This window comes from Acinonyx jubatus, chromosome B1 (genome assembly GCF_027475565.1).
Source record: "Acinonyx jubatus isolate Ajub_Pintada_27869175 chromosome B1, VMU_Ajub_asm_v1.0, whole genome shotgun sequence".
Taxonomy (NCBI): domain Eukaryota; kingdom Metazoa; phylum Chordata; class Mammalia; order Carnivora; family Felidae; genus Acinonyx; species Acinonyx jubatus.
In genome coordinates, this window is record NC_069382.1 from 102,217,997 (window position 1) to 102,243,608 (window position 25,612).

Here is a 25,612-nt window from a genome sequence, read left to right on the forward strand (position 1 = left end):
AAGACAACAAAAAGGTACAGGACAATTGGAGAATTCTGCTTTTTTTTTTTTTTTTTTTTAACATCCCTTTACTCTGTCATGGGTCATGGAGGAAGGATGTTGAGAAGATCAGAAAACTACATCAAATAAAAAATGCATTTCCCCTTCCTTGTTCTGCTCTCCTAGCCAAGAATTTTATATCGTTTTTTAGAGCTAAGGGACCAGAAGGAGCTGAAGAAAAAAGGGTGAGCCACACACACAAAACCAAGGGCTTTATTTTTCTAAAGTGTAACCATTTAGGGGATAATAGCTGTTCCACTGATATTAAATCACACAAGGAAGGAGAAAGTAGAATTCATAAGAGGAAGGAGGAAAAAAACAAAAGGTAAGTTTTGAAGGTCTTTAAAAGACTAAAGCAATTATTAGTTATTGGAACTAAACAGGTAAGTAAAATACACTTTCAAGCAGAAGGAAGAGAAGGTTCTTAAAGTGTTGCTACACCTTTTGTGGAAACTTAAGACATATTCCCAGAGTTTGAGCTCAGTCTTAAGATACAGTTTACCTTTGATTCATTGGAAGTAAGACTCAGCCTGTTAATTCCTGTGTTGGGTTTTCAAGAAAACCTCTTTTCCCAAAAATAAGCCTATTGGGGGTAAAACAATTTTTAAGGTCAGAAGTTTCAAAGGAAGTTGGACTACACCCCTACATTAGAAATTATTTTTCACCCTAATTGGCCACTGGATCCTGTATCATTTTTAGTAAAAGACTGTGTTTAACTAAACCATTTGAAATATTATATTTGAAGCTAATATAACATGTTCATTTTATCACACATTTAATTTGGATGTGACAGAAATTTACAGTTTATTTTTCATCCAAAAATCTTGAAAAATATTCACTTAAAATGTGATGGCCAACAATATTTCCCACAATGCAGAGAAGACACAGAATCAAATATGGTGGGACCCAAAAAGCGGACAACATTCGAATTCTTATTAGACAAGACAGGGGCACCTGGGTAACTGTCAGTTAAGTCTCCGACTCTTGACTTCGGCTCAGGTTATGATCTCATTATCGTGGAATTGAGCCCCACATCGGCTCACTCACGCTGAGCATGGAACCTGCTTGGGATTCTCTCTCCTTTTCTCTGTGCCACTCTCCCGGCTTGCATTCTCTCTCTTTCCCTCTCTCTCTCTCAAAATAGATAAATAAACATTTAAAATGTATAAATTTAAAAAAAAAAAGGACGTAGCAAATGATACAGAACTAGTTCAAAGCTGAGGGGTTTTGTTTTGGTTTCAAAGTTTGTTGCTATTTTATTTTATTATTTTTTTAAAAAAATTTTTTTTCAACGTTTATTTATTTTTGGGACAGAGAGAGACAGAGCATGAACGGGGGAGAGGCAGAGAGAGAGGGAGACACAGAATCGGAAACAGGCTCCAGGCTCTGAACCATCAGCCCAGAGCCTGACGCGGGGCTCGAACTCAGGGACCGCGAGATCGTGACCTGGCTGAAGTCGGACGCTTAACCGACCGCGCCACCCAGGCGCCCCTTGTTGCTATTTTAAAGCACACGTAGGGGCGCCTAGGTGGCTTGGTCGGTTAAGCGTCCGACTTTGGCTCAGGTCATGATCTCACAGTCCGTGAGTTCGAGCCCCGCGTGGGGCTCTGTGCTGACAGCTCAGAGCCTGGAGCCTGTTTCAGATTCTGTGTCTCCCTTTCTCTCTGCCCCTCCCCTGTTCATGCTCTGTCTCTCTCTGTCTCAAAAATAAATAAACGTTAAAAAAAAAAAAAAAAGCACACATAGAAATCCCTCCATAAACACATTTCGGTGAATTTATACCAGTAATTTCAGTCAGTGAAATTGCCATTTTTTTGTCCTTATACCAGGTTGTTGGTGTAGCCCAGGCCATCAACAAGAGATCGGGAAATGGTGGGACATTCACTGAAAAAGATGAAAAGGTACCAAAACTTATGTCTGCTGTGATGTCAGTGTAGGAAGATGTTTTCTCTTTTTAGTGTATATAGACTTAGCTATTGCTGAAATTGTTGATCACAAAAAAATCACGGTTTAAAATGGTCTGAAATGTTCGAAAGTGTCTCTTTCCTATGGCTAACTACAGTGCTGACTTTGAGGTCCTAGGGGTAGTCAGTCCTCAGAAACCCCCAACTACCTCCTCACTGTGTCACCAAGTCCCCTGCCCCCCAAGGGCTGTGTGCATGTTGGGGCCATACAGAGGGTGACACGGTATTTTAACTATCTCATTTACCTTTCATCACTGCTATAAATAAATTCAACGCTGAGTAAAAACCCCTGAAGCTCCAAGTTCAGAACTCCAGGTCAGCTAAAAATTGGAATTGCCTCCTGGGGAAGCAAATTTCAGAATGTTTTATAAGCTTTGCACACAGACGGTGGGGCGCCAAGGTGTGAATTCAGGCTGGATGATGTGAATTTAGCTTCAGAAAGAGCGGCAGTCAGCATTATTTTATTACTCTTCCCATCCAACTCTGAAGGAATACATTCCATGCACCACATCGACATGCTTCCCGTTTAAGGACGGAAGCCCCTAAACCTGTTTATAACTTCATTCTGTCAGTAGGTTTTATTATTTCTCTTCCTGAATATGTAATTATATGTATATCGTGGAGCCTACTGAATTCTTCTTATTCAAGACTGTCGCTATTTATGTCCCTCCCCTGAAAATTAGTAGGAACGTTTGGAAGACATTCAAACAAGACAGAGTTATTTTTGTCTCCATGGTGTAGGCCGTACTGGCACTTATGTTGGTCCCCATGTTTTAATTTCTTCAGAACACAGCAAGTACCTTTTAAAATCAGTGTAATAGACATCTAGTCTCCTATTCTGTTAATGACACCTGAGAATATTTGGTGGGGAACATGGTTCTAGAATGGCTTTATATTTATATTTCATCATTTTCCCATTAAGGTAATCCCTTCTTGAAAGAGTTGCATTCGTAGGCTGTATCATCTCTGGGCAAAATAAGTATAATTCTAAATAAAGTATGCCATGGACAGACTTGTTTTAGTCAATAATTAATATAATTGTGAGCATACCACTATAAAATAGTGTACTGTGGATGACGATCCGTGTTAAAAAACATACTGAAGCTAATATTTTATACAACATATGGGACTGTTACTGCCAGTATTCTCCCAATAAGTATGTTAGCTTTCATTAGCCCCAGTAATAAGTTACAGGCTATTTATATAGTCTCAGCACAGATCCAGCTCTTAATATCATTCAGAGACAACACCAAATTTTGCATAGGGTGAATTTCAGTTTCAAATGGCATAAAGAGATCTGTGTCCTACTCCCTCCCGTTTTCTCCTTGGTAATTTGTAACTAGTGTATGACTTTAGGAGATGGTGTTAATACTGGTCATCTACTTACTGTACCAGTTAGCTAACACTTGCTCTGCATCAGTTCCTAATTCTGTGCAGAATTAACATGGACCCTTTGGGCTTTCTAATATTTATTTCAGCTATAAATACTTTGGGATGCCTTCTGTGTTTCAGATAATATAACAAGACAGTTTTGTAGACAGTTCTTAATTTGGCTGTTGTCTTCCCTGTTTTCTAGGACTTTGCTGCCTATTTGGCATTTTGTGGTATTGTTCTTCATAATGCTCAACTCTATGAGACTTCACTGCTGGAGAACAAGAGAAATCAGGCAAGTCTGATTACTAAAGAGAGCGTATAGGAATTCTTTTTTTAAAAAATTGTTTAATTTTTATCCAGGTAAAATATGTGTATGATTAAAAATCCACTTAATATTTTAGCTGTATCTTCTAATAATTTTTTTCCATTTCCTGTATTCCATGCTCTGTTGCTTTATCACTGTTAGAAAATATTCATTAACTTAAAAGAGGTGGATTTATTTGATTTACATCACTCTGTACTTGCCATTATCCTGTTCCACTAGTATCATTACATCTGTTTTAAGTTACTGGATGGGTTGCATTCATAATGTTAGATACGGCTGTTAGTTCTTGCCCTATCAACTAGAGACATCATCTGTTGATTCTATGCTTTGTAAAATGAGGATCTTAGCATCCCTCATCTTTCCTTCCCAACTGCCATGACTTGCCTCTGCTTTTCTCAACAGACCTTTTTCTGTTGCCCACATTGATAACATATATGTTGTTCTACAACCATGGTTAACTTTTAGTAAGCTTTAGTTTAATTCTCAAGTTGTGATTTAAAATAAAGTGTTTATAAGTACCGTGACTATGTAAATGTTCATATTACATTTGTTACACAACTTTCAGTTTTTCATGATGTTTCTGAATTCCATTCCTTTTTTTCCCCTTGAACTTTTCCCCTGAGTGTAGAGTAGCCTTCATGTTGTTAGTTTTTCCCCCATACTCCCCATTATTTAGGCATACTGTTGAGTTCTTTTCCTTGGAGATCTCAAAGTTGAGGTTTTCCACCATTTCTCTTCCAAGCTGAACTATATCTCCCCTGCCTGCTGTATAGGTGTCATCATAGAATTTTCCTTCACTGCTTTCTCAGAAGGGCTCCACTGGTTGTCCACTGGATCCCATAACTCCTTCTTTCTCAGTTTATGCCCTTGTTTTATTGCAACATATTCTCAATTAATTTCTTGAGAAAGAGTATTGATAGGGTAAGTTTTCTGAGTCCTTGCATGTTCGAAATTGCCTATTATATCATCCTACCAGTTTGGCTGGGTATAAAATTATAAACTGAAAAATCACTTTCTCAGAATTTAGGGGTGGTGCTTTTGTCTTCTAACTAGCGTCCCTGTTGTACTGATCCTTGGCTCTGTGTAGGTGTTTTGTTTTGTTCTGTTTTTTGTCTAAGCTTTTCATATCATGTCTCTATATCTTCTTTTTACAAGTTAATTTTATAATGTGACTCTTTTTCATTTGTCATACTGGTACCTGGTCATCCCTTTCCATCTGGAGGCTTAAACCCTTCCTTTCTATGTAATTCTTTTTCATTACTTCTTTGATAATTCCTCTCTCCCACCCTATATTTTCTCTTTTTAGATCTTGTGTTAATAAAGTATTGGATCTTCCATTGCCTTTGCTTACAGTATCTTCCTACCTGGTCTCCCTGCTCTGCTCTTGCCACCCATTAATCTAGTCCCCATTTTTACAAACACAGATACAAGCCTGTTACTTTCTTCCTGCAGTCCATCATAGTCCAAACTGCTTCCAAAGACATACAGGGCTTTTGAGATTCCTTCTCCACTTGAGTCTGCAATCTCATCTCCCCAACTCTCCTCCTCACACTCTATAGCTTCTCTTAAAACTTGATTAAGACTTATAGTGTATGCTACCCTCTCTCAATTTAGTTGCTTTTGACTGAAATATTTCCCTTTCCCACTTCACCCAAATGATGCCTGCTTATCTCTCAGGGCTCAGCTAGCATAGCATCTCCTCAAATTTTCTTTGACACCCTTTCTTCCTCCTCTATACACAGATATTCCGTGAGATTAGAAGACATTCTATGGAATTCAAAGGAAAGAGAAATTACCAGGAAAAAACACAAAAGGACCTCTTCAAATTTTGTCTGTTTTGGACAGTATTAACTGTGCTATGTGAAAATGCTGATAAATGTTGATCTCAGAAGTTTGGAACAACAGCAATGACAGTGTGTTTTATGTATCAGATAGTATTCAAAATGCTTTAGAAATGTTCACTTATTTAGTGCTTACAATAATCCTATGATTTTATATTATTATATTACTGTTATCCCCATTTTTAAGGAACTGGCCCTACATCACAAAGCTCACAGGGAGGGAAAGCAGGATGAAAAACTGATGACTCCGGTTTCAGAGTCTGTGATTGTAATCACTATACTAACTGTACTAACAATCAATATGGAAGCTCTGGTAGTAAATAGAGACTTACGTATTTAATACTTGAATGCAAACTTGGTTGCAAGTTGTTAGACTGTAAATAAACAACTTATAAATTGTATAAATCATTGTATTGCTTTAATAATTACAAACAATTACTAAGTAATAAACTAAATTTTCTTGTCTAGGTGCTGCTTGACCTTGCTAGCTTAATTTTTGAAGAACAGCAATCATTAGAAGTAATTCTAAAGAAAATAGCTGCCACTATTATCTCTTTCATGCAGGTGCAGAAATGCACCATTTTCATAGTGGATGAAGATTGCTCCGTGAGTACAGAGTATGACTTCTTTATTTTTAGAAAGACAGAAACCTATGTTCCTTAAAGCACAGCTTTTGAACCTCATGTTAGCCTCAAATCTCTCGATAAAACCTAACTGTTTATTGTTTATGCAAAGCCAATCAGAGTATGAGCTGTTCTGGTTGAACAGGGGTAGAGGTGAGGTGAGAGGATGCCTTCCATGCACCATTTCACCTTTGTGTCCCTCCACTAAGTGGTTACCATGGGAATATCCGTGTGCTGCTTTTGTCAATGACTACACTACCTTGATGGAGAAATACATTGTCATTATGGTGTGCAGACCTTTTGTGGTCAGGAATAGTGGTGCCCTGGTTGCGATGAACAAGTAGACCCCCATTCTGAGTGGGTTGGGAATAACATTTTCTTTTTATCAGAAATCGGCTAGAAACCAAAGGGCATGGCCCAATAGAGGCAATATTATTAAAGGTACTTGTTAGTCCTAAATCCTTTACCAGCAATGGAAAACCACTAAACTGTTCTAATTGGCATATTTCAATCCATTGATGTGTAATGTAAAGAAACAGATGTGTGTGGAAAGATGGAGTATTCTCACCGAGTGCTGGTTGCTTCCAGACAGGCCAGTTGAATTCATGGTTAGAATCAGAGCTCCTAGCCTAAAGCAGTTTTCTTCTGTGCAGTTTCTTTCCCTTTTTACCTATGAACCACTACTTCTGGGATATATCTTTTTATGTCATTTATTTTCTTTTTCCTTTAGACCCTGAGAATAGGCTCTTCATTGGCGGGTTAGGAAAGAGAGTGGGGATCACCACTTGTATAGTCTGTTGTAATCCATCTATGATATCTGAATTGATGGGGTTTTTAGGAAGTAGAATAATAAAAGATATGTAATATTTATATTAAAATTTCAAAAATTGTTTTAGATAGTAAGACTGTACTATATGACTCAACATTTTCTGAATCATTTTGTGGTGTATGGGTGTCTAAGTCTCATTAACTGGATATCAAATGAGAACTTACTGTGGTAAGGTAGTCAGTATTCTCTTAGATACTATTTCATAGTTTCAGTCGGTTACAAAGTCCTTAATACGGAGATGATTGCAAGTAGCTATCCTTTTAAAGTTCAGGTCAGAACTCATTAATGCAGTAAGTCAATTTACAATTTTTGCTCCGTGACCTGTTCTTTAGCATTTAATTTTTGAAAGTTATACGTAAAACACTGCTTTTTTAGACAACTTAAATATCACTTTAATTAACATCCAGCTCATGCGCCTACCGGTTAACATCTGCCATGGCAGCAACTGACTTGGATCATTGGTGCTTTGCAGTATAGCTCAGCAATGTGAACATTAATGTATTTTGTTCACTTTTTAAACCAACTTAATTTGTTGAGTTTGGGAATCAAGTGGCTTGATGTCCATTTATACAATAACTTTTTGTTTAAAAAGATTTCAACATAAGCAAAAATCCAAATGTAAGGAACAAAGGACTCAGTTCTTCTCTCCCCAAATTAAACTAATATCATTGTTTTATTTGTGTGTTTCCCTCCAATTCTTTATTCAGTTGCAAATGTAGCATGGGTATGAATATGTATTCTGTTTTTTAATGTAACTTCCAAAGTATTTCTCTGTGTTGCTAATCTTCACAATTTTTTTTTTTTGAAAATTTTTTTTTAACGTTTATTTATTTTTGAGACAGAGAGAGACAGAGCATGAACAGGGGAGGGGCAGAGAGAGAGGGAGACACAGAATCCGAAACAGGCTCCAGGCTCTGAGCGGTCAGCACAGAGCCCGATGCAGGGCTCGAACTCACGGACCGCGAGATCATGACCTGAGCTGAAGTCGGACGCTCAACCGACCAAGCCACCCAGGCGCCCCTCTTCACAATTATTTTAATGATCTCATAAAATATGTCTTTTAAAAAGATCTATCAACAGCAATCAATATATGCATAAAAGCTAAAACATGGATTTTGAATAACTATGGAGAAAATTTGAAGCTACCATATTCATTAACACCTGGTAGAAAAACAAAAAACAAGTAGTACGCAAATGAGCGTTTTGCAAGTGAATATCAGAAACTGGTAAGAACATGGGAAGGCAACTTGAGGCTGTCAGGAACGGAGTACTTGTGTCAGTTTATTCTAACTTGAAAAATATCACAAGTATTGTCATCTTTCCTCAGTTGCACACACTTACATGTGTGTATTTAGATAGATTTCATTACATTGTCAAACTTATTTCTCAGTCCATGTTATCCTCTGTTTTCAGGATTCTTTTTCTAGTGTGTTTCACATGGAGTGTGAAGAATTAGAAAAATCATCAGATACTTTAACAAGGTAAGGTAGCTTCTCCTCTGTCTTTATCAAAAGTCCAGCTGGCCCTTGAACAACATGATTGGAACTGTGTGGGTCCACTTATACATGGATTTTTTTCAATAAATACAGTATACTACTATAAATGTATTTTCTCTTCCTTATGATTTCCTTAGTAACATTTTCTTTTCTCTAGCTTATTTTATTGTAAGAATACGGTATAAAGGGGTGCCTGGGTGGCTTAGTTGGTTGAGCATCCCACTCTTGATTTTGGCTCAGGTCACGATTCCAGGGTTGTGGGATTGAGCCCTGCATCAGGCTCTACACTAAGTGTGGAGCCTGCTTGGGATCTCTCTCTCCCTCCCTCTCTCCCTGCCCTTCTCCCACTCATGCTCACATACAAGAGAAATAAATAAACATAAAAAGGAATACAGTATATAATACATATAACATACAAAATGTGTGTTAATCAATTGTATATGTTACAAGTGAGGCTTCTGGTCAAGAGTAGTCTATTAAGTTTTGGGGGAGTCCAAAGTTATATGTGAATTTTTTATTATGTGGGGTATTGGCACTCCTAACCCCCCATCGTTTAAGGGCTAACTGTATATATAATACTGGCTAAATAGCTATTTTGTGACCTGTTTAAGACACAGAAGCTATGGGATGCTTTCCCCCACCCCACCAACCAAAAATTTTATTCCTGAAAATACTTTATTCTTTGATGACAAAGTTCCAGTGTTTTTTCCCTATAGTTGACCTATAGGAGAATTCCCAATATAGTGAATGGTGTCAAAAGTAGCATAGACCTATGTACAATATTTTTGTGGACTGACTCATTTAAGGCCCACAAGTTTATATTGCAGTTATATTTTTCATTGAATATTGGACGCTCACTGGAAATTTGATAGGCTTCTGAACAAACTTCTCTTCAAGTGTGCTGTGATTTGTAACCAGCCACAGGGATTTAACTAGTAACAGAAGGAAGCCTATGATCTCTGTCACACCAATACATACACCCAAAGGCTAGAATCAAACCAGATCTCTATTTTAGCTCATGTGTTTGTCATATTTTCTGTAATTTAAAAATTTGTATTAATTTTTGTTGTGGTTAATTATCACTTGGATAATAGAAAATATTTATAAAATTGAGGTTAGAGATATCATTGCCCCTATTTTATTTGTGCTTTTTGAAGAATTTTGATAAGGACTTAGAATAAACTACCAAATGTTCTTTCTCAGATTCCCTTTTCCATCCTTAGTAAAAAACTGGTGTTTTTTGCTTAAGTGATAGGCTATTCTGAGGAATACAAGTCTGCAGGGTAAAGTGACTGGAATTCTTAGGTATAGTGTTATTTATCACAGTTTTCATTGTTCATTTGTTTCAAATTATTTCACCCCCTTAAATAACTTATCTCAAATTTCTCAATATTATTTTATCCCTAATTGTTGATGTCATATATAAAAGCTTCATATGATCATGGAAATACAACATTGTCCTAACTTTACTATTTGATACTAAAACTTACTATTTGATATTTGATATTTTTTACTGCAGTTAACCTATTAGAGAATAATTTCATGTAGTAAATGGTATTGCTATTAGTAAAAGTAAAATTGTTATTAGTAAAAGTGCTATTAGCTTCACTGACCATGAGTCCTTTGAAGATAACCTCTGTGCAAATCTAAACTATAGAACATTCTGTAAGATAACTGTCCTGGTCTCTTCAAAAAGTCAGTGTCATTAAACAAAATGGAGGGAAGTACTATCTTGGACGTGATAGCCAAATGCAATGCATGAATTTTGGTTATTTTGATTAAAACAACTATCAAAAGAAAGTTTTTGAGAAAAATTGGAAATCTGAATGTGGATTGGATTGTAGATGCTGATGGGGGGAATAATCGTTACTATTCTTTGGAATTAGGAAGATATTGGGGTTAGCAGGAAACTTTTTATTTTTGTAAGATTCATCCTGGTGTACTTAAGGATGAGGTATTAGAATGTCTGTACCTTCCTTTAAAATAGTTCAACCAAAGATAAATAAGTAACTATCTAAATTTAATACATTTAAACAAGTAAATATATTCACACATACATACGTAGATAAAACAAATGTGGCAAACATTATGAATTGTGGAATCCAGAGTAGGATATTCATTTTATTTTCAACTTTTTTGTATTTTTCAAAAAGTTCATTAAAATTGGAAGAAAATGTTTATAATAAAAATTTTTTGTAATAAATGCAATAAAAAAATTGGAAACGGAAAATCTCTGTAGATCATGTAAAGCAGAATTGCCTGAGTTTACAGCTGTCTTCAAGAACAGAGTACTTCAGTGCACAGCCTGGTTCTGTTCAAACCCTGTTACGACTGACCCCTGGTAGGTCTGAAGACCTGTCTTTCATTCTCTTCTGCCCCTCATGCTCTCTCACGTTCCCTATCCTCTTATGTCTTCCCTCATCAAGATGGAGACACCTTTGACCATGGTGACTTAAAGTTTAGTTGGTTAAGTGATTATATGTATATCAAAACTGATTAGTTCTAGACTATTACTTTTAACAGTGTGATACAATGAAAGACCTTTTCTCTCATTAAAACAATTCAGGGAATTCGCAAAGGGTCAGATGTAACTTGGGGGCAGTTGGGGAATTCATCTGACTCAGAAGGTACAACTGACTTAAACGTTTATTGCTAACTTGGGCCTGGAGCGCGTAGTCAAAGTAGATAAACCATGGTATCTCTCTCTACCTGAGATTTTTCAGCTACCTGGAGTTTTTGGTTCACAAAGATAAAACTGACCTTCGCTTCCCTCTGGGCATTGCTGGTCATGACAAGTTTATATCCTATTACCATGTGTATTCTTTTCCTAAGCCCCTCTGTGCACCATTATATTTTCTGGCATATTTGACATTGTTTTAGTAACTTTTGGGTCCTTTCTGAATGTGTGATAATAAGCCCATGTCTTGGTGAGTATTGTGTGTTTCCCTTTTAATAAGTGCTGGTATCTACTGCCTGGATCAGTTATGAAGTTTCTTATTCTTAGGAAGAGCATTAATATAATTTTGGTTTTATGATGCTATGACATTTTTGTTGCTTTTAAAAATTTTTTTTAATGTTTATTTTTGAGAGAGAAAGAGAGAGAGAGACAGAGCACAAGTAGGGGAGGGACAGAGAGAGAGACACACACAGAATCTGAAGCAGGCCCCGGGCTCCAAGCCTTCGGTACAGAGCCTGACGTGGGGCTCAAACTCACGAACTGCGGGATCATGACCTGAGCTGAAGTTGGACACTTAACCAACTGACTGAGCCACCCAGGTGCCTCTTTGCTGCTTTTTATAAAGAATGCTTTAGAAAGCTTCCAGGTAAAACACATGTAAATATTTGATTCTTTTACTTTTTAGATTGCATAATGAATTGCTATATATGCAAATATAGACATACATTTAATGTATTTACATATATCCATAGGTATGATACTTTATATTAACAGTATAAAATGATGAAATGATATGATATAAATGATATGAAAATGACATAAATGATATAATGACCATATGTGTAATTTAAAAAACAAACAAAGAGACAAACCAGAAAATAGACTTTTTAATACAGAAAACAAACTGGTGGTTGCCAGAGGGGAGGTGGGTGAAATAGATAAAGGGGATTAAGAGTTCATTTATCTTGGGGCGTGTGGGTCGCTGAGTCAGTTAAGTGTCCAACCCTTGATTTTGGCTCAGGTCTTGATCTCACAGCTGGTGAGTGTGAGCCCACATTGGGCTCTGTGCTGACAGTGCAGGGCCTGCTTGGGATTCTCTCTATCCCTCTCTCTCTCAAAATAAAAGTTGTTTTTTTTAAAAAAAAGAGTTCATGGGGCACCTGGGCGGCTCAGTCGGTTGAGCTGCTGACTTCGGCTCGGGTCATGATCTCACGGTCCGTGAGTTCGAGCCCCCCGTCAGGCCCTGTGCTGACAGCTCAGAGCCTAGCGCCTGTTTCAGATTCTGATTCTGTGTCTCCCTCTCTCTGACCCTCTCCCGTTCATGCTCTGTCTCTCTCTGTGTCAAAAATAAATAAACGTTTAAAAAAAAATTAAAAAGAGTTCACTTATCTTGATGAGCACTGAGAAGCATATAGAATTTTTGAATCACTGTATTGTACACCTGAAACTAATATAACACTCTATGTTCATTATACTTGAATTAAAAAAAAGAGTAAAATAAAAAAGAGCATAAAATGATGAGTTATATACATTTACCTTTGAATATATGTACAGCAGCATATGTCTGTATAATCACATTTTATGTATTGGCATTTTGATTTTTATTACAAATTCAGCCTGGTCCTCTAATTTCTAATGAAAGCTCAACAACCCCAGTGATTTGGTATGATAGTGACCTCTACTGGTAAATATGCATTTTAAAAAAGTGTGGTCTTATTTATTTGATTTATTTTGAATAGTGTGTTCCCTCTCTGTAGGCAAAATGGAAGGCATTTTTCCATTTATTTTTGTCATCATTCCAAGATAGTCTTAGTATAAAGATATTTCTATAAAGAATAAATAAATAGGTCAGTGTGATTACCTTAAGAGAGTAATTTCATGGATCATTTTAACTGATTCCTTAACTAATTGTATAGCATTTGAAAGTATTCACTGATGCCTTATGTCAGCTAAACACTTAAAGTTAGCCTTTTAGCGGTGCCTGGGTGGCTCAGTTGGTTAGGCGTCAGACTCTTGATTTCAGCTCAGATCAGGATTTTGCTGTTGTGAGATCGAGCCCCACCTTGGTCTCCATGCTGGGTGTGGAGCCTGACATTCTCTCTCTCCCTCTCCCTTTGCCCTTTCCCGCTTCCATGCAATCTCTCTCTCTCAAAAAAATAAAGTTAGCCTTTAATTAATGATACAGTAAAAGGCCTTTTGGTGATATAACTCGTCTTTATTTTTATAAAAATTAGATATTAGGCCTAATTTTGCCAAACCTCTGAATTAAAAATGATGTGTAGTGACTTCAGCATTTTGAAAAAGGACTAAACCAATATTGACACTTCACTGCAGACTCTTCATTATGTTTCTAAAGTTGTTTATTGATAGAATGCAGGACTCTCCAATTCTCAGTCTTAAACACTTTGCCAATCCAAACTCTCTCCCATGAGATGAAATGCTAGGCAATTTTATGATGTCAGCTGTAAGCAAATCGTTCTTTTAGGCGTTCATTTCAGTTGAAAAGCATGACTTAGTATTTGTCCAACCAACCTACTAATTATCTTTTATAAATTAAAATAACACATTGAAGACAGTTTTGAAATGTTAAGTGTAAAATGAAAATAAATATTCAGGGTGAACATTATACATAATTATTAGAATCACATCATCAGTGAGATAAAGCACAGTAAAGCTGTTGTGAGTTGGGTTGCCTAAGAATTTTGGAAGGGAAGCTCATCTCCAGGTGGTGGGAGGTTTTGGAGTTTCTGTGCTTCGTTTCATAAGAGCCATCCAATTAGAAGGGAAAAAATGGCATTTTAGTGCTATAGTTTCATTGTTAATTAACTTGATGTTAATTTATAATTGCACATTTTTATCATAAAATGAAAAATGGATAGAATTAATTCTTTAAGCTCACTTTCTTGGAATATATATACTAGTTAATACTTGTTATTGATTTTTGTATTAGAAAACAGAATTATAGTAAATACAGTAACACTATAAAAAGTAGTAAAAAGGTTTTTACAATTTAAAAACCTGTGGATACTAAGTAGATGAAGAGCATACACTCTGAAGTCAGACTGGTTGAAATTTAAGTTCCATATTTTACTAGCTGTAGGGCTTTTTGTAAATGATTTAACCCCTCAAAGCCTCAGTTTCTTCATCTGTAAAATGGGGATACTGATAGCGGGATTATAGTCAGGACTAGATGAGATAATATACACAAATGCTTCAGAAAATTTTTGGCACGTGTTAAGTACCAAGTCAGTGTTAGCTGTTGTTTCCATGTCTCTGTGATGGAGTTTTCTGTCTTTGACTTGTATAGCCTGTGATTCCCATTTAGTTCTAAAGCACATACATTTCTCACTGTGTCCAAGCTTCATGTTCCTGTCTTCTCAATAATTTATTCATATACATCCATTGATACTCACTGTGCAAAAAGCAGTGGATGTCACAGGTAGCCCAAGTTCTCCAAGAAGCAAATGCCAAGACTAGATTAAATGTGCAGGAAATTTATTAGGGGAAACTCCCCGTGAGGCTAAAAGGGGACAGAGCTAGGAGAGCTGTGGACCTCCACACAAGTCTAACCTAGAGTGAAAGAGAGGAGAAAGAAGGGATGCGGGGGGATGGGCAAAAGAGGTGAAGGGGTAGGAGGTACAGGCTTCCAGTTATGGAATGAGTAAGTCATGGGGATGAAGGGCACAGCCTAGGGAATATGGCCCATGGTATTGTAAAACCACCTGTATGGTGACGGATGGGACCTACACTTGTGGTACACAGCATAACATACAGATTGCTGAATCCTGAGGCACCTGGGTGGCTCAGTCAGTTGAGCATCCAACTTCGGCTCAGGTCATGATCTTGCAGTTCATGAGCTCGAGCCCCACATTGGGTTCTGTAATGACATCTCAGAGCCTGGGGCCTCCTTTGGATTCTGTGTGTGTGTGTGTGTGTGTGTGTGTCTCTCTCTCTCTCTGCCTCTCCCTTGCTTGCACTCTGTCTCTCTCTCAAAAGTAAGTAAATATTTGAAAAAAATTAAAAAAAAGAATTGCTGAATCCCGTGTTGTACACCTGAAAGGAATGTTAACATTGTGTGTCAACTATACTTTCAGAAAATTTTTTGAAGAAGATAAATTTTTAATTTAAAAAAGTATCATAAAATATCTCAAAGCAGAAAAAAAGGAAGAGAGAAAAACTTAATAAAATTCTTTCAGGCATGTTTGATTTTCCCCTTGGTTTGAAATGTGTGAATGATTATGGGGGTGGATAAAGCAAATAACTGAGGAAGTAAAACAGACAGGGACTGGACCTCAGTCATTCTATAAGCTGATGAAAAAATAAGACATGGAAGAAAATTTGTATGGATTTTACATAAATGGCACAAAAATCAACCTGCCCATTTAACGGTGGTAATAGCACTACTTATGACATTTTAAAACTTGTTTTAGAAATCTGAATAATTCTGGGTCTTTGTCTTTTCAAAACATTTAAATTGTAATAACTACCAAAGTTGTGAATCATCACTTTTAAAGTGCATTTCCAATTAAGACATACACTTTACCCTATAATTTAAGACTAGTGTATATCTCTTATCATTTATTTAACTCTGTTTTACCCATGTTTTTTCACTTCACGGAAAGAACTCATATCTGTTATTTCCACAGGGAGCGTGATGCAAACAGAATCAATTACATGTATGCTCAGTATGTAAAAAATACTATGGAACCACTTAATATCCCAGATGTCAGTAAAGACAAAAGATTTCCCTGGACAGTAAGTAAACCAGTTTTAAACTTGGAGCTCGAACACTGTTTTCCCATCAGATCCACACTTACAAGGACTCTTCAGCTGAAGGTCTTAGAACTGGCTCTTTCAGAGTGATCTGCTGAAGGAAAATAAAATAGTTCATAACATCTCTTAAGGGATGGTTAGCTGTACTCACATATTTTTCCCTCTACTTGGATCAGTTTTTTAATGTGTAATAATGAGTTATCAACTAATTTTGAGGCAATTTATTACCTACTTAATGTCAGTGACATTCCTTAGATAGTGTTGCTATAGTTCTTGAGTTTATCCTAAAAAATTAAGTTCCATTTGGCTCAAACTTATATAGCTGGTAATCTACTGCAGTGAGCAGCTCTGTGGAGAAATGAGTATATTTTCTTTGACAGCAAAGCTACAAAGATCAGTAGTATCTCAGACACTGAAAACTTTGAATTGTCTTGTTTTCTGTCTCTGGAAATGCATTGCACTTTGAGGCAGCTGCCTTGATTTTGTTATTTGCAAATCTAGAAGACCCAATATGGGCAGTAGAAACAGTGGCAGTCCTAAAGAAACACAAGTTTGTAGCATTGGTATCCCAGATAGTGTAGTGCTTTTTGGATTCTGCCCATCTTGTTAAGTTATTGAGACATCTGCTACACCAGTATAGTAAATAACTGCATAAATATTTGCTTAATATTACCAAAAGTTGCTTGGGAAGTTTACAATGAAAAAAAAGAAATATAGGATATTTATTACTTTTAATAATGTAAAGACTAATTGGTTTATATTGCATTTATGTGAACTTCATTGTTATTTGTACATTTTCTGCACTCTGATGTTATCTCAAGCTAATAAAAGATGAATATATTAGTGGTTTCAGATGTCCAGTATAGTTTACATAACAACTAATGGGCAAATCAGTCTCTTCATAATTTGTACCTGTTTTGTTTTATTTTTGTTTTTGTTTAGAATGAAAACACAGGAAGCGTAAGTCAACAGTTCATTAGAAGTTTGCTTTGTACGCCTATAAAAAATGGAAAGAAGAATAAAGTGATAGGTAAATTCTTTTACTAACCCATACTCTGGACTTATTAAAGAAAAAAATGTATTTCCAGAAGCTTTTTTCCTTCAAGTGTAAACTGAAGAAATAAAATGTGTGAAAAAAGATAAAAATTGGAATAATGAAAGACGTTTGAAATAATTTTACATTGATAAATGTTGACAGACATTGTTAAATATCTTAACTGTAACATATTTTTGTAATTATTATAATGCTATTTCAACAGAATTTTTGTTGAAAGATGATGTGTTGAAAGTTTGTATACTGAGAAACATTAGGTCAATAATGTGTGTTGTTTTAGCTATCACTTCATGGCTCTGATTTTCTGTTAAATATGTGGTTTAGAGTTTAGAAGGTATTCATTTGTTCAAAAATATTTATTGAGCACTCTGCTGTTCTAGTGATCTGGAATAAATCAGCAAGCAATGTGGAAATCCCTGCCCTCAGGGAGTTTACATTCTAAGGTTATAGAAAAATGTCTACTTCAGGAATGCTGGAAGAATGCATCCTCAGAACAAAGTGGAATGATGTTTCCTATTATTGACACTTTTATTTCTTGGCATTACAAGTTATATTAAGAGTAGTACGGAAAATATGAGGTTTTCTATGTCAGCGTGCATGACTGACACGTGAAAATAGTCTGAACTGTTAACATTGTCCCAAGAACTTGGAAATAAAGGAAATATGAAGGCTTTCTAAAGGCTAACCTTTTAAATCAAAAGCCTAATGAAGTAAGGCTTAGAAATGTCAATTTACCTTAAAGTAAAAGTCTGAATAGTTTCTAGGTTGCAAGACTTAACTATAATTTTATTGAAAGAGGGTATCAGAAAGATGGGGGAGGAGAGGTATTATTAATGAAAATAGAAAAAAAAAAACACAAATACCTATCCAGATTCTGTCCAGCAGTCAGGGAATTTTTGTCCCTCAAGTGCAGATGGATGTAGTAAGTTGTGTCAGTCTGGGTAGAGTATTCTGACCAAGTGGCGAGGCCATCACTTAGGGGGCAGTGGATGTAGCAGGTTGTAGCCATCAGTGATTCCAGTGCCTTTGCTGGTGCACATCCTTCTTGTGAGACAGATACACCAGGGGATACTATGAAGCATCCCACCAATCAGACTTCCCTTGCTCTGATTATTTTTTTCCCAAGGTAGCTTAACTCATAGGAGGAGAATGCATTATTCATATACTCGAAAATATATGGATGGCTTTGACAGCTGTTTCTAGTTATAAATCAGTGAATTGGACTTGAGGCAATGGACTGGAGTTGCAGGTGCACATACTCCTATTCCCTGGGACAGATCTGTTTCTTGCTGTACGTGAATATTCTGCTGTTAGATATCAGTCTTGTGAACTTAGTTACAGTGCCTCTACCCCCAGAGAAATGGCTCTGTCCTCAGTCATGGTAATCTAGTTTCTAAGGCTACAAGGCCAGGAGTCATATCCTGACTGTGGTGTGAATTGCCTAGTAAAGTCTCTAGAAACCAGCCTGGGGACTCCCAGCCGAGCTGTTTGGTCACCTGCACTCTTCACAGATCTCAGAGAGAAAAGTAGAGGCTGCTGAATACATAGTATGGGAATTTTCTTTTCAAGATTATCATCCATGAGTTTGCTAACATAAGCAATAAGGAAACTGACAAGGGTGCCTTACAATATGATACCAAGTAAATGTTATATTATAAAAATTTTATTTGGTCGGGAGCGCAAGGTGAAAACTACATTGTAAATATTACGCTTTTTTAAAAGAATGCTTTTTGATATAAGCTGCCTCTGACCTTTGCAAATGTGAAGTGAAATTCCAGAAGGGATGCATTATTTACTAGCAAGTTTTCATAATGAGGACTGAGTGGCAACTTGCTACATCAGGTCAGATCTTTGCTTTTCCTCAGCAGCATCTCTTTGGAATAATAATTGGGAATGGGGAGTAGCTGGAGGAAGTTCTCCATCAGGCTTTGTCATCACTTGACACAAATGTGAGCTGGTTCAGTGAAGTGCAAACAGCCCCAGGTGGGGAGGGGACTCAGCATCCATTTGGCTCCACTCTTCCTTTAACCATTTAAAACATGAGCACATTATTCACCTCTGCCGAGTTGAACCTTTCAGATCTGTTCACATTCTGTGATCCTGTCACGTTTCCTTCAAGTGAGCAAAAAAAAAAAAAAAATCAAAAATACCAGTTGAAGTGATCAGACTTGGCATACATTTTGTGTCACCCTACTTGATAACAGAGCCAAAAGCAAGCAAATGTTATCTTTGGAGAGGAAAGTTCCCTATTAATAAAAAGAAAGAAAAAAATGGGGGTTTTGGTGGGGGCTCAAGTTGATTCCAAGAAAGAGAAGGAACATTTCCAGTGCTCCCTGCTGCTTAAAAGTGTGACAAAACAGAAAATTTGAATTCTTGCCTGTGTTTTGTGCCCACAGATGTGGCATGGAAAATGTCATGGCTGTAGATAATTTTTCTTGCATATCACAGGCCAGATTCCTCTATTATGTAATTCTAATAGAGAATCCCCATAGAGTTTCATGCGGAAAGGCAGACAGGACCATGTGTTTTTTGTAATCTTCCTTCCCCCTCATATTTTTCCGTTACTGACATTTAGATGAAATTATAGACATTAGACCAGTGTGAGGCCTGTTGTATTCCCTGAGGCATTGTTTCATATCAAATGTTTTCTTAGTGCTCTGGCTAATAGAGAGTGTTTCTAGAGTTTTGCTTCCAGTGCTATTAAGGAAATATTTTTCTCATTCAATATTCATTTATTTTAACCAGTTATTTCCCCTATTTATTAGGCTAAATATGCCTTTTTCCCAAATCATATTTACCAGGAATTCTTACTGCTATTTTCCATGCCCATTTCAGGACAGATTTTGAAGAAATTAGTCCCATTCCCATTCCCTCACCTCCCCCAAACTCTAAAGTGGAGTAGAACATCTCCACTTTAAATAACTTACATTTTCATCTCTTTGTTAATGAAAAATATAACAAGAATTGTAGTGTTATATTACACATTCTTGATTGTGAAGTATGGGAAATATGTACAGTTGATTCTTCAAGGGAATTAGGGGGACTGACACCCCCTCCCATGCAGTCTAAAATCCATGTATGACTTTTAAATCCCACCAAAGTTAACTACTAATAGCCTACTGTTGACCAGAAGTCTCCCCAGTAACAAAAACAGCTGATTAACACATATTTTATTTATTATAGGTTTTATATACTGTATTCTTACAATAAAGTAAGCTAGGGAAAAGAAAATGTATTAAGAAAATCATAAGAAAGAGAAAATACATTTACAGTTCTGTACTGTATTTATCAAAAAAAAATGCACGTATAAGTGGACCTCACCATTCCAATCCATGCTGTTCAAGGGTCAACTGTATTTCTTAACTGAATGTGTGTTCTAAACTGATGGCTACCCTAACCCTCTGCTCATGTCTGTGTTGCAATTTGATTCTAAGGCATAGATAACTATTCTAAAATTATATGTTTAAATTTGACACTGCTTCCCTTTATTTTTCATATGAAGTGTTACCATTTGGCAATATCACTAACTTCTCATTTGCTTATAGAAATATTTGCTAGGATTTTCCCAATGCAAGTATAATGAAACTGTGCAGTGTCATCCATGGTACACATTGCCTATAATGCTTAAAGTTATCTGGTTTTTTCCTCAGAGAATTGTAAATTATGCTTAGTTATAATAAGTTCCAGGCAATGAGACTGTAGGGACAGTAATAATTGGAAGAAAATGAGAAAAAATTAAGCTAAGAATGTATAAGTTAGAATTATAAAAGTGAAAATATATAAAATAAAAATAAATAAATCAAAGGATTATAGTTTTAAGAAATTATTGCAAAAATAGCAAGAAAAACTTTATAGTAGCACTAGAAAACAGAAGATTACCTTTACTGGACTAGAAATAGTGAGAGAATTTCTGGAAGATATGAGGTATATATCATTTGTAAGAACGCATTTTACACAAAGTGGGAAAAATTTGAATAGAGGTGACAATAATAATATCAGACAAAGTCAAATTTAAGGTAAAAACATACTGTAAAGGGTCACTTCGAAATTTATTAAACTTAAAATCCACCAAGACAGTGTAATTGTCATAAATATTTCTAATAAACTAGCATCATTGATATATAAAAGGCAAAGCTATTAAAAATAGAGGGAGAAATGGACAAAATGGAAGTCTTTAGAACACCACATCTCATAGAAAGTTAAACTCCAGGAAAAAATAAGGAAACATTAGCATTAATATAAAAAAATGAAGTGGATTTAATAGGCAAATATAGATTTACTTTTATATTTCATAACCTAAAAATACAAATTCCTGTCAAATATCCATCAGAAACTTACAAATATTAATGATACACACATATATAACACAAACTTGGTCATTTCCAAAACAGAATTGATGACCACTCTCATGAATCACAATGCATTGGAATTGGAAATGCATAATAAAAGGACAAGTGGGAAGGGAAATTCTCAGTTGGAAACTGAAAAGTATTCTCCTTTGTGATGATGGAGAAATCAAAAGCCAAAATGAGAGTACTTCATTTTAGAAAATTGATGGTTGTATCAACATAACATAAAAACTCAAGGTATATGGTCAAAGCTATGCTCAGAGGAGAGATACAGCTTTAACTATTTTGTTATTATTAGGAAATAATAAAGTCATTTGAACTAAGAATTCAGTTGAAGAAATTAGAAAAACAGCACCCTCTCTTTCTTACTTCTATGCTGCCCCCCCATAAAGAAATAAATAGAAAGCAGAGAAAAGTAATTGAAATGATAAATTCATGAAATGGGAAGGGATAATGAAAAAAAGAGATAATGGGGAAACAATAATAATAAGCAAACCTGCAGCACATATAATGAGGATAATAAGAGAAAAACACAAGTAACAATGAATAAAAAATAACAACTATTGCCCAGAGGAAATTCTAGCCAAAGCAGAGGGGAGGAGATGAAACAATGTGAGATACAGAAAAAGAAAAGGCAAAATAAAACAACTTCCAGATGATATGATTGTGAAGTGGAAAACCTAAGAGAATCAGCTGAAAGTATTTCTCTACAGAGAGTTCTAAAACTTCCTGGTTTTAAAATTATTTAAAATTTTTTTTAACTTTTTTCTATTTTTGAGAGAAAGAGACAGAGCATGAGTGAGAGAGGGGCAGAGAGAGAGGGAGACACAGAATTGGAAGCAAGATCCAGGCTCTGAAATGTCGGCACAGAGCCCAGTGTGGGGCTTGAAGTCACAAACTGTGAGATCATGACCTGAGTCCAAGTCAGACGCTTAACTGTGAGCCACCCAGGCGCCCCACCTGGTTTTCAGATTATTAAAGAGAAATAACTTTAATATATCCCAAGACAAATCTGTTCAAAAATAATAATGGAAAAAAAACCCATAGATAATAGTAGCAAAGAATAAATTTAGCCAGAAATATGTAGCGTCTTTATGAGGAAAACTGTAATAGTCTACTGAATAACTTAAAAATCTTTAGTAAGTGAACTAACATAACATTTCCTGATGATAAGAATCTATTTTGTAAGATGTCAACTTCCCCCAGATTAGATTTATATCAATTTTAATACATATCCTCATAGGGTTTTTTTTTTTCAGAGGGAAGGGGAATTCCTGACCAACATTTATAAAACTCGTCTGAAAGAATATCATATAAAAAGAATCAAAGAATAAAAAAAAAAGATTTGGTCTATCAGAAATTAAAATAATGTTGCAAGGGGTGCTTGGGTGGCTCAGTCGGTTGAGCCTCCAACTTCGGCTCAGGTCATGATCTCACAGTTCATGAGTTTGAGCCCCACATCGGGCTCTGTGCTGACAGCTCAGAGCCTGGAGCCTGCTTCGGGTTCTGTGTCTCTGTCTCCCCTCCCCAACTCATGCCCTGTCTTGCTATCTCTCAAAAATAAATATTAAAAAATAATAATGCTGTAAAGGTAACATAATTAGAAGTATCATATGTGTGCCAGAAAAGATGGCAAGATCAATGGAATGCAATAGAAAGTCTAAATGCACGCCCAATCTGTTACATATATATTAGTGTTATTGTATATAGTAGAGTATATTTCATTGTTTCTAAGGTACCATTGGTTGAAAGACTTCATTTTCTATAGTTCCAAGAAAGAAAAAAAATAATAATTTCAATTAAACTATGACAAGCAATTGATTAGGGTGCAAACTGATTTCAAAAATATTAAAATGTGGGGCACCTGGATGGTTCAGTCAGCTAAGCATCTGACTCTTGATTTCAGCTCAGGTCACAAACTCTAGGTTCCTGAGATTGAGCCCCAAGTCAGGCTGAGCCTGCTTGGGATTCTCTCTCTCCCTCTCTCTGGCCCTCCTCTGTTTGCACGTGCTCTCGCTCTCTCTCTCTCTCTCTCAAAAGTAAATAAACACATATTTTTTAAATTATTAAAATGTGAAAAAAGTACCTAGTAGTTGAAATAAGTATGACTTTAGTGTTTAAGGTGGCAGTTCAAATCATTAGAGAAGGGGTAACTATTCAACTATTGTAAAAATATAGTAGCAATTTGGAAAAAAATTAAGTTGAATTAAAAAATTAAATGTGATACAGTGAATCTACAAAAATACTATAGGAAAATATAGGTTTATATATAATCTTAAAATGGGGAAGTTTCTTTTAAAAGCAAGACACTATTCAGCAGAAAATCTCTTTTGATTAAGATAATTGACAAATGACAAGTACAAAAAAATATATATTTGCAAGATTGGTAATAAGGGCAGGTCTTACATATTAAGCAAGACAGGATGCTAATTTCGGAGTCCACACTATGTGGTAGAGAGTACATGAGACTATAAGCAGGATGTAAGAGCTGACATCCTGCTGTGCCAAAAAACCAGGAAGTAAACTGTGGTTAGTGACAACATCTGATTCTTAGAGTTACAGAAAAGGAAATATGATTGTGTGATTTTAGAAACCACCTAGTCCCTACTGACAATGTCAGTACAAGTACTTTGTAAACTCTAATATTATTAAGTAAACTGATACTTTACTAACTGTTCTCCTTCTTGGTTTTCTCCTAATGTTTTTGAATATTTTATGTTATGATTGTATATATTAATTGATTTTTGCTGAATGGTTTTCTTTTCTTTTTGGCTCTGCATTAAGTACTTTGTTTTTATATATAAGTGATTCTGATTTCATACAGATTACTGGTAGATGTGGCATCTCAGATGACCAGTTTTAAATTTTATTATTGTACTCTTCATCCAGTCCTCCAGTCATTAATGAACTTTTGAAACCCTAGCTGTAAATGTGTCCAAGCTTTATATTTTCTCCTCAAGAAGGACCCTGTTTGTTATAAACTTTCTTCCTCATAGTTTTTTTTTTTTTAACTGGGGTATTTTTGTTTGATAGAATTAAATTCTCTGAAGTGTATAAAGGAATCAGCAGGATGATCAAGGATGCTATAAAAATATAACTGTCCATTGTGCTTTCAAAGGGGAATTAGATTATATGCCTAAACGGATAATTTGTCTTTACCCTTTCCTTGCACTGAGCTTAGCCCTGTCTACACATTGTTATCTATAGTGGTGGGTTGTAAAGCAAACACACTTTAGCTGTTCCGCTCTGAGCTGTGGTTGGTACAGCCAGCTTTTGATGTTTGTACATGTGACGTTCATTTCTATACCTTTGAATTCCAGATGAATACTTCTTAATGCACATTCATTGACTTCTGACTAAGGCATAGATTTGAACTGATGTCCCGGAGAGTTACTTAGTTAGGTCATAAGCCCAGCAGCTTGCCTGATAGCCACATCTCAACCCCTTCCTGTTGTCTTTTCCTTTCCATACATACAGTAATTCTTATAAACTGGTAAAAAGAGAAATCTTGTTTATGGAAAGTGGCCAGTCAAGCAGGAGACAACTTTAGTAGAAATTGAAAGGCAGTTACGTTGTGATGTGAGGATAAAGCAGGAGACATGTGACTCTCAAGAAAATGTGATTTGGGAGACAGCCAGAACCTAGATAAACAGTTCCACGTTTATAATTTGGGGATTCACAAAGGTTGGAGGACCAAACCCTTGCATTGTACCATATACGGGACATGTTCTTTTAAGATAATGCTATTTTTCTTGCAGTGTCCAAATTCATTATGTTTCACTTAAAGTATTCCTTGATAGTGGAATAAGTGTTAGAGAAGTATTCCCTGCAGTGCTAATACAGACAGATAAGGATGTCTTTACTGTCTAAAGTAGAAAAACTCCCACAAACAAACCAGAACGAGCAAAAATGAGAGTACAGTGAATTTGCAGGGCTAAGAATAAATTGCACATCAATGGTGATAACAGGACTTAATGTGCAACCATGGATCATTGTGGACTCTGAAATCCTTTTGTGCTCTGGGAAAAGTAACTGATAACACACTCTAGTCTTCATGGGAAAGTAGTTTGGGTGAGAGCTGCAGTCCTGCATTCTTTCATTAACTCAGTAAACATTTTTCGAGTTCCTGCTATATGCCAGGCATTTTGCTAACTGAGGAAGTGGATCTGAGAAAATAAAATCTCTAAGGCCAGGCTATGTACAGCCTAGAAAGAGGGACAGAAATGAAATCGGCTGTGATACACCAAGCAATGGATTAAGGGCATAGG

The 25,612-nt window shown here is 36.1% G+C and overlaps 1 protein-coding gene across 5 annotated transcripts in view; it reads left to right on the plus strand.

The window, feature by feature from the left end:
- Positions 1-25,612, plus strand: part of PDE5A (phosphodiesterase 5A) — a 140,589-nt gene that overhangs the window by 55,318 nt on the left and 59,659 nt on the right. For all 5 annotated transcript variants that reach the window (XM_027063535.2, XM_015077480.3, XM_027063532.2 and 2 more), the window contains exons 4-9: positions 1,869-1,940; positions 3,580-3,669; positions 6,012-6,149; positions 8,409-8,476; positions 15,815-15,923; positions 16,884-16,971. In XM_027063535.2, the coding sequence (XP_026919336.1) occupies positions 1,869-1,940; positions 3,580-3,669; positions 6,012-6,149; positions 8,409-8,476; positions 15,815-15,923; positions 16,884-16,971 (565 nt within the window). The remainder of the gene's footprint in view (positions 1-1,868; positions 1,941-3,579; positions 3,670-6,011; positions 6,150-8,408; positions 8,477-15,814; positions 15,924-16,883; positions 16,972-25,612) is intronic.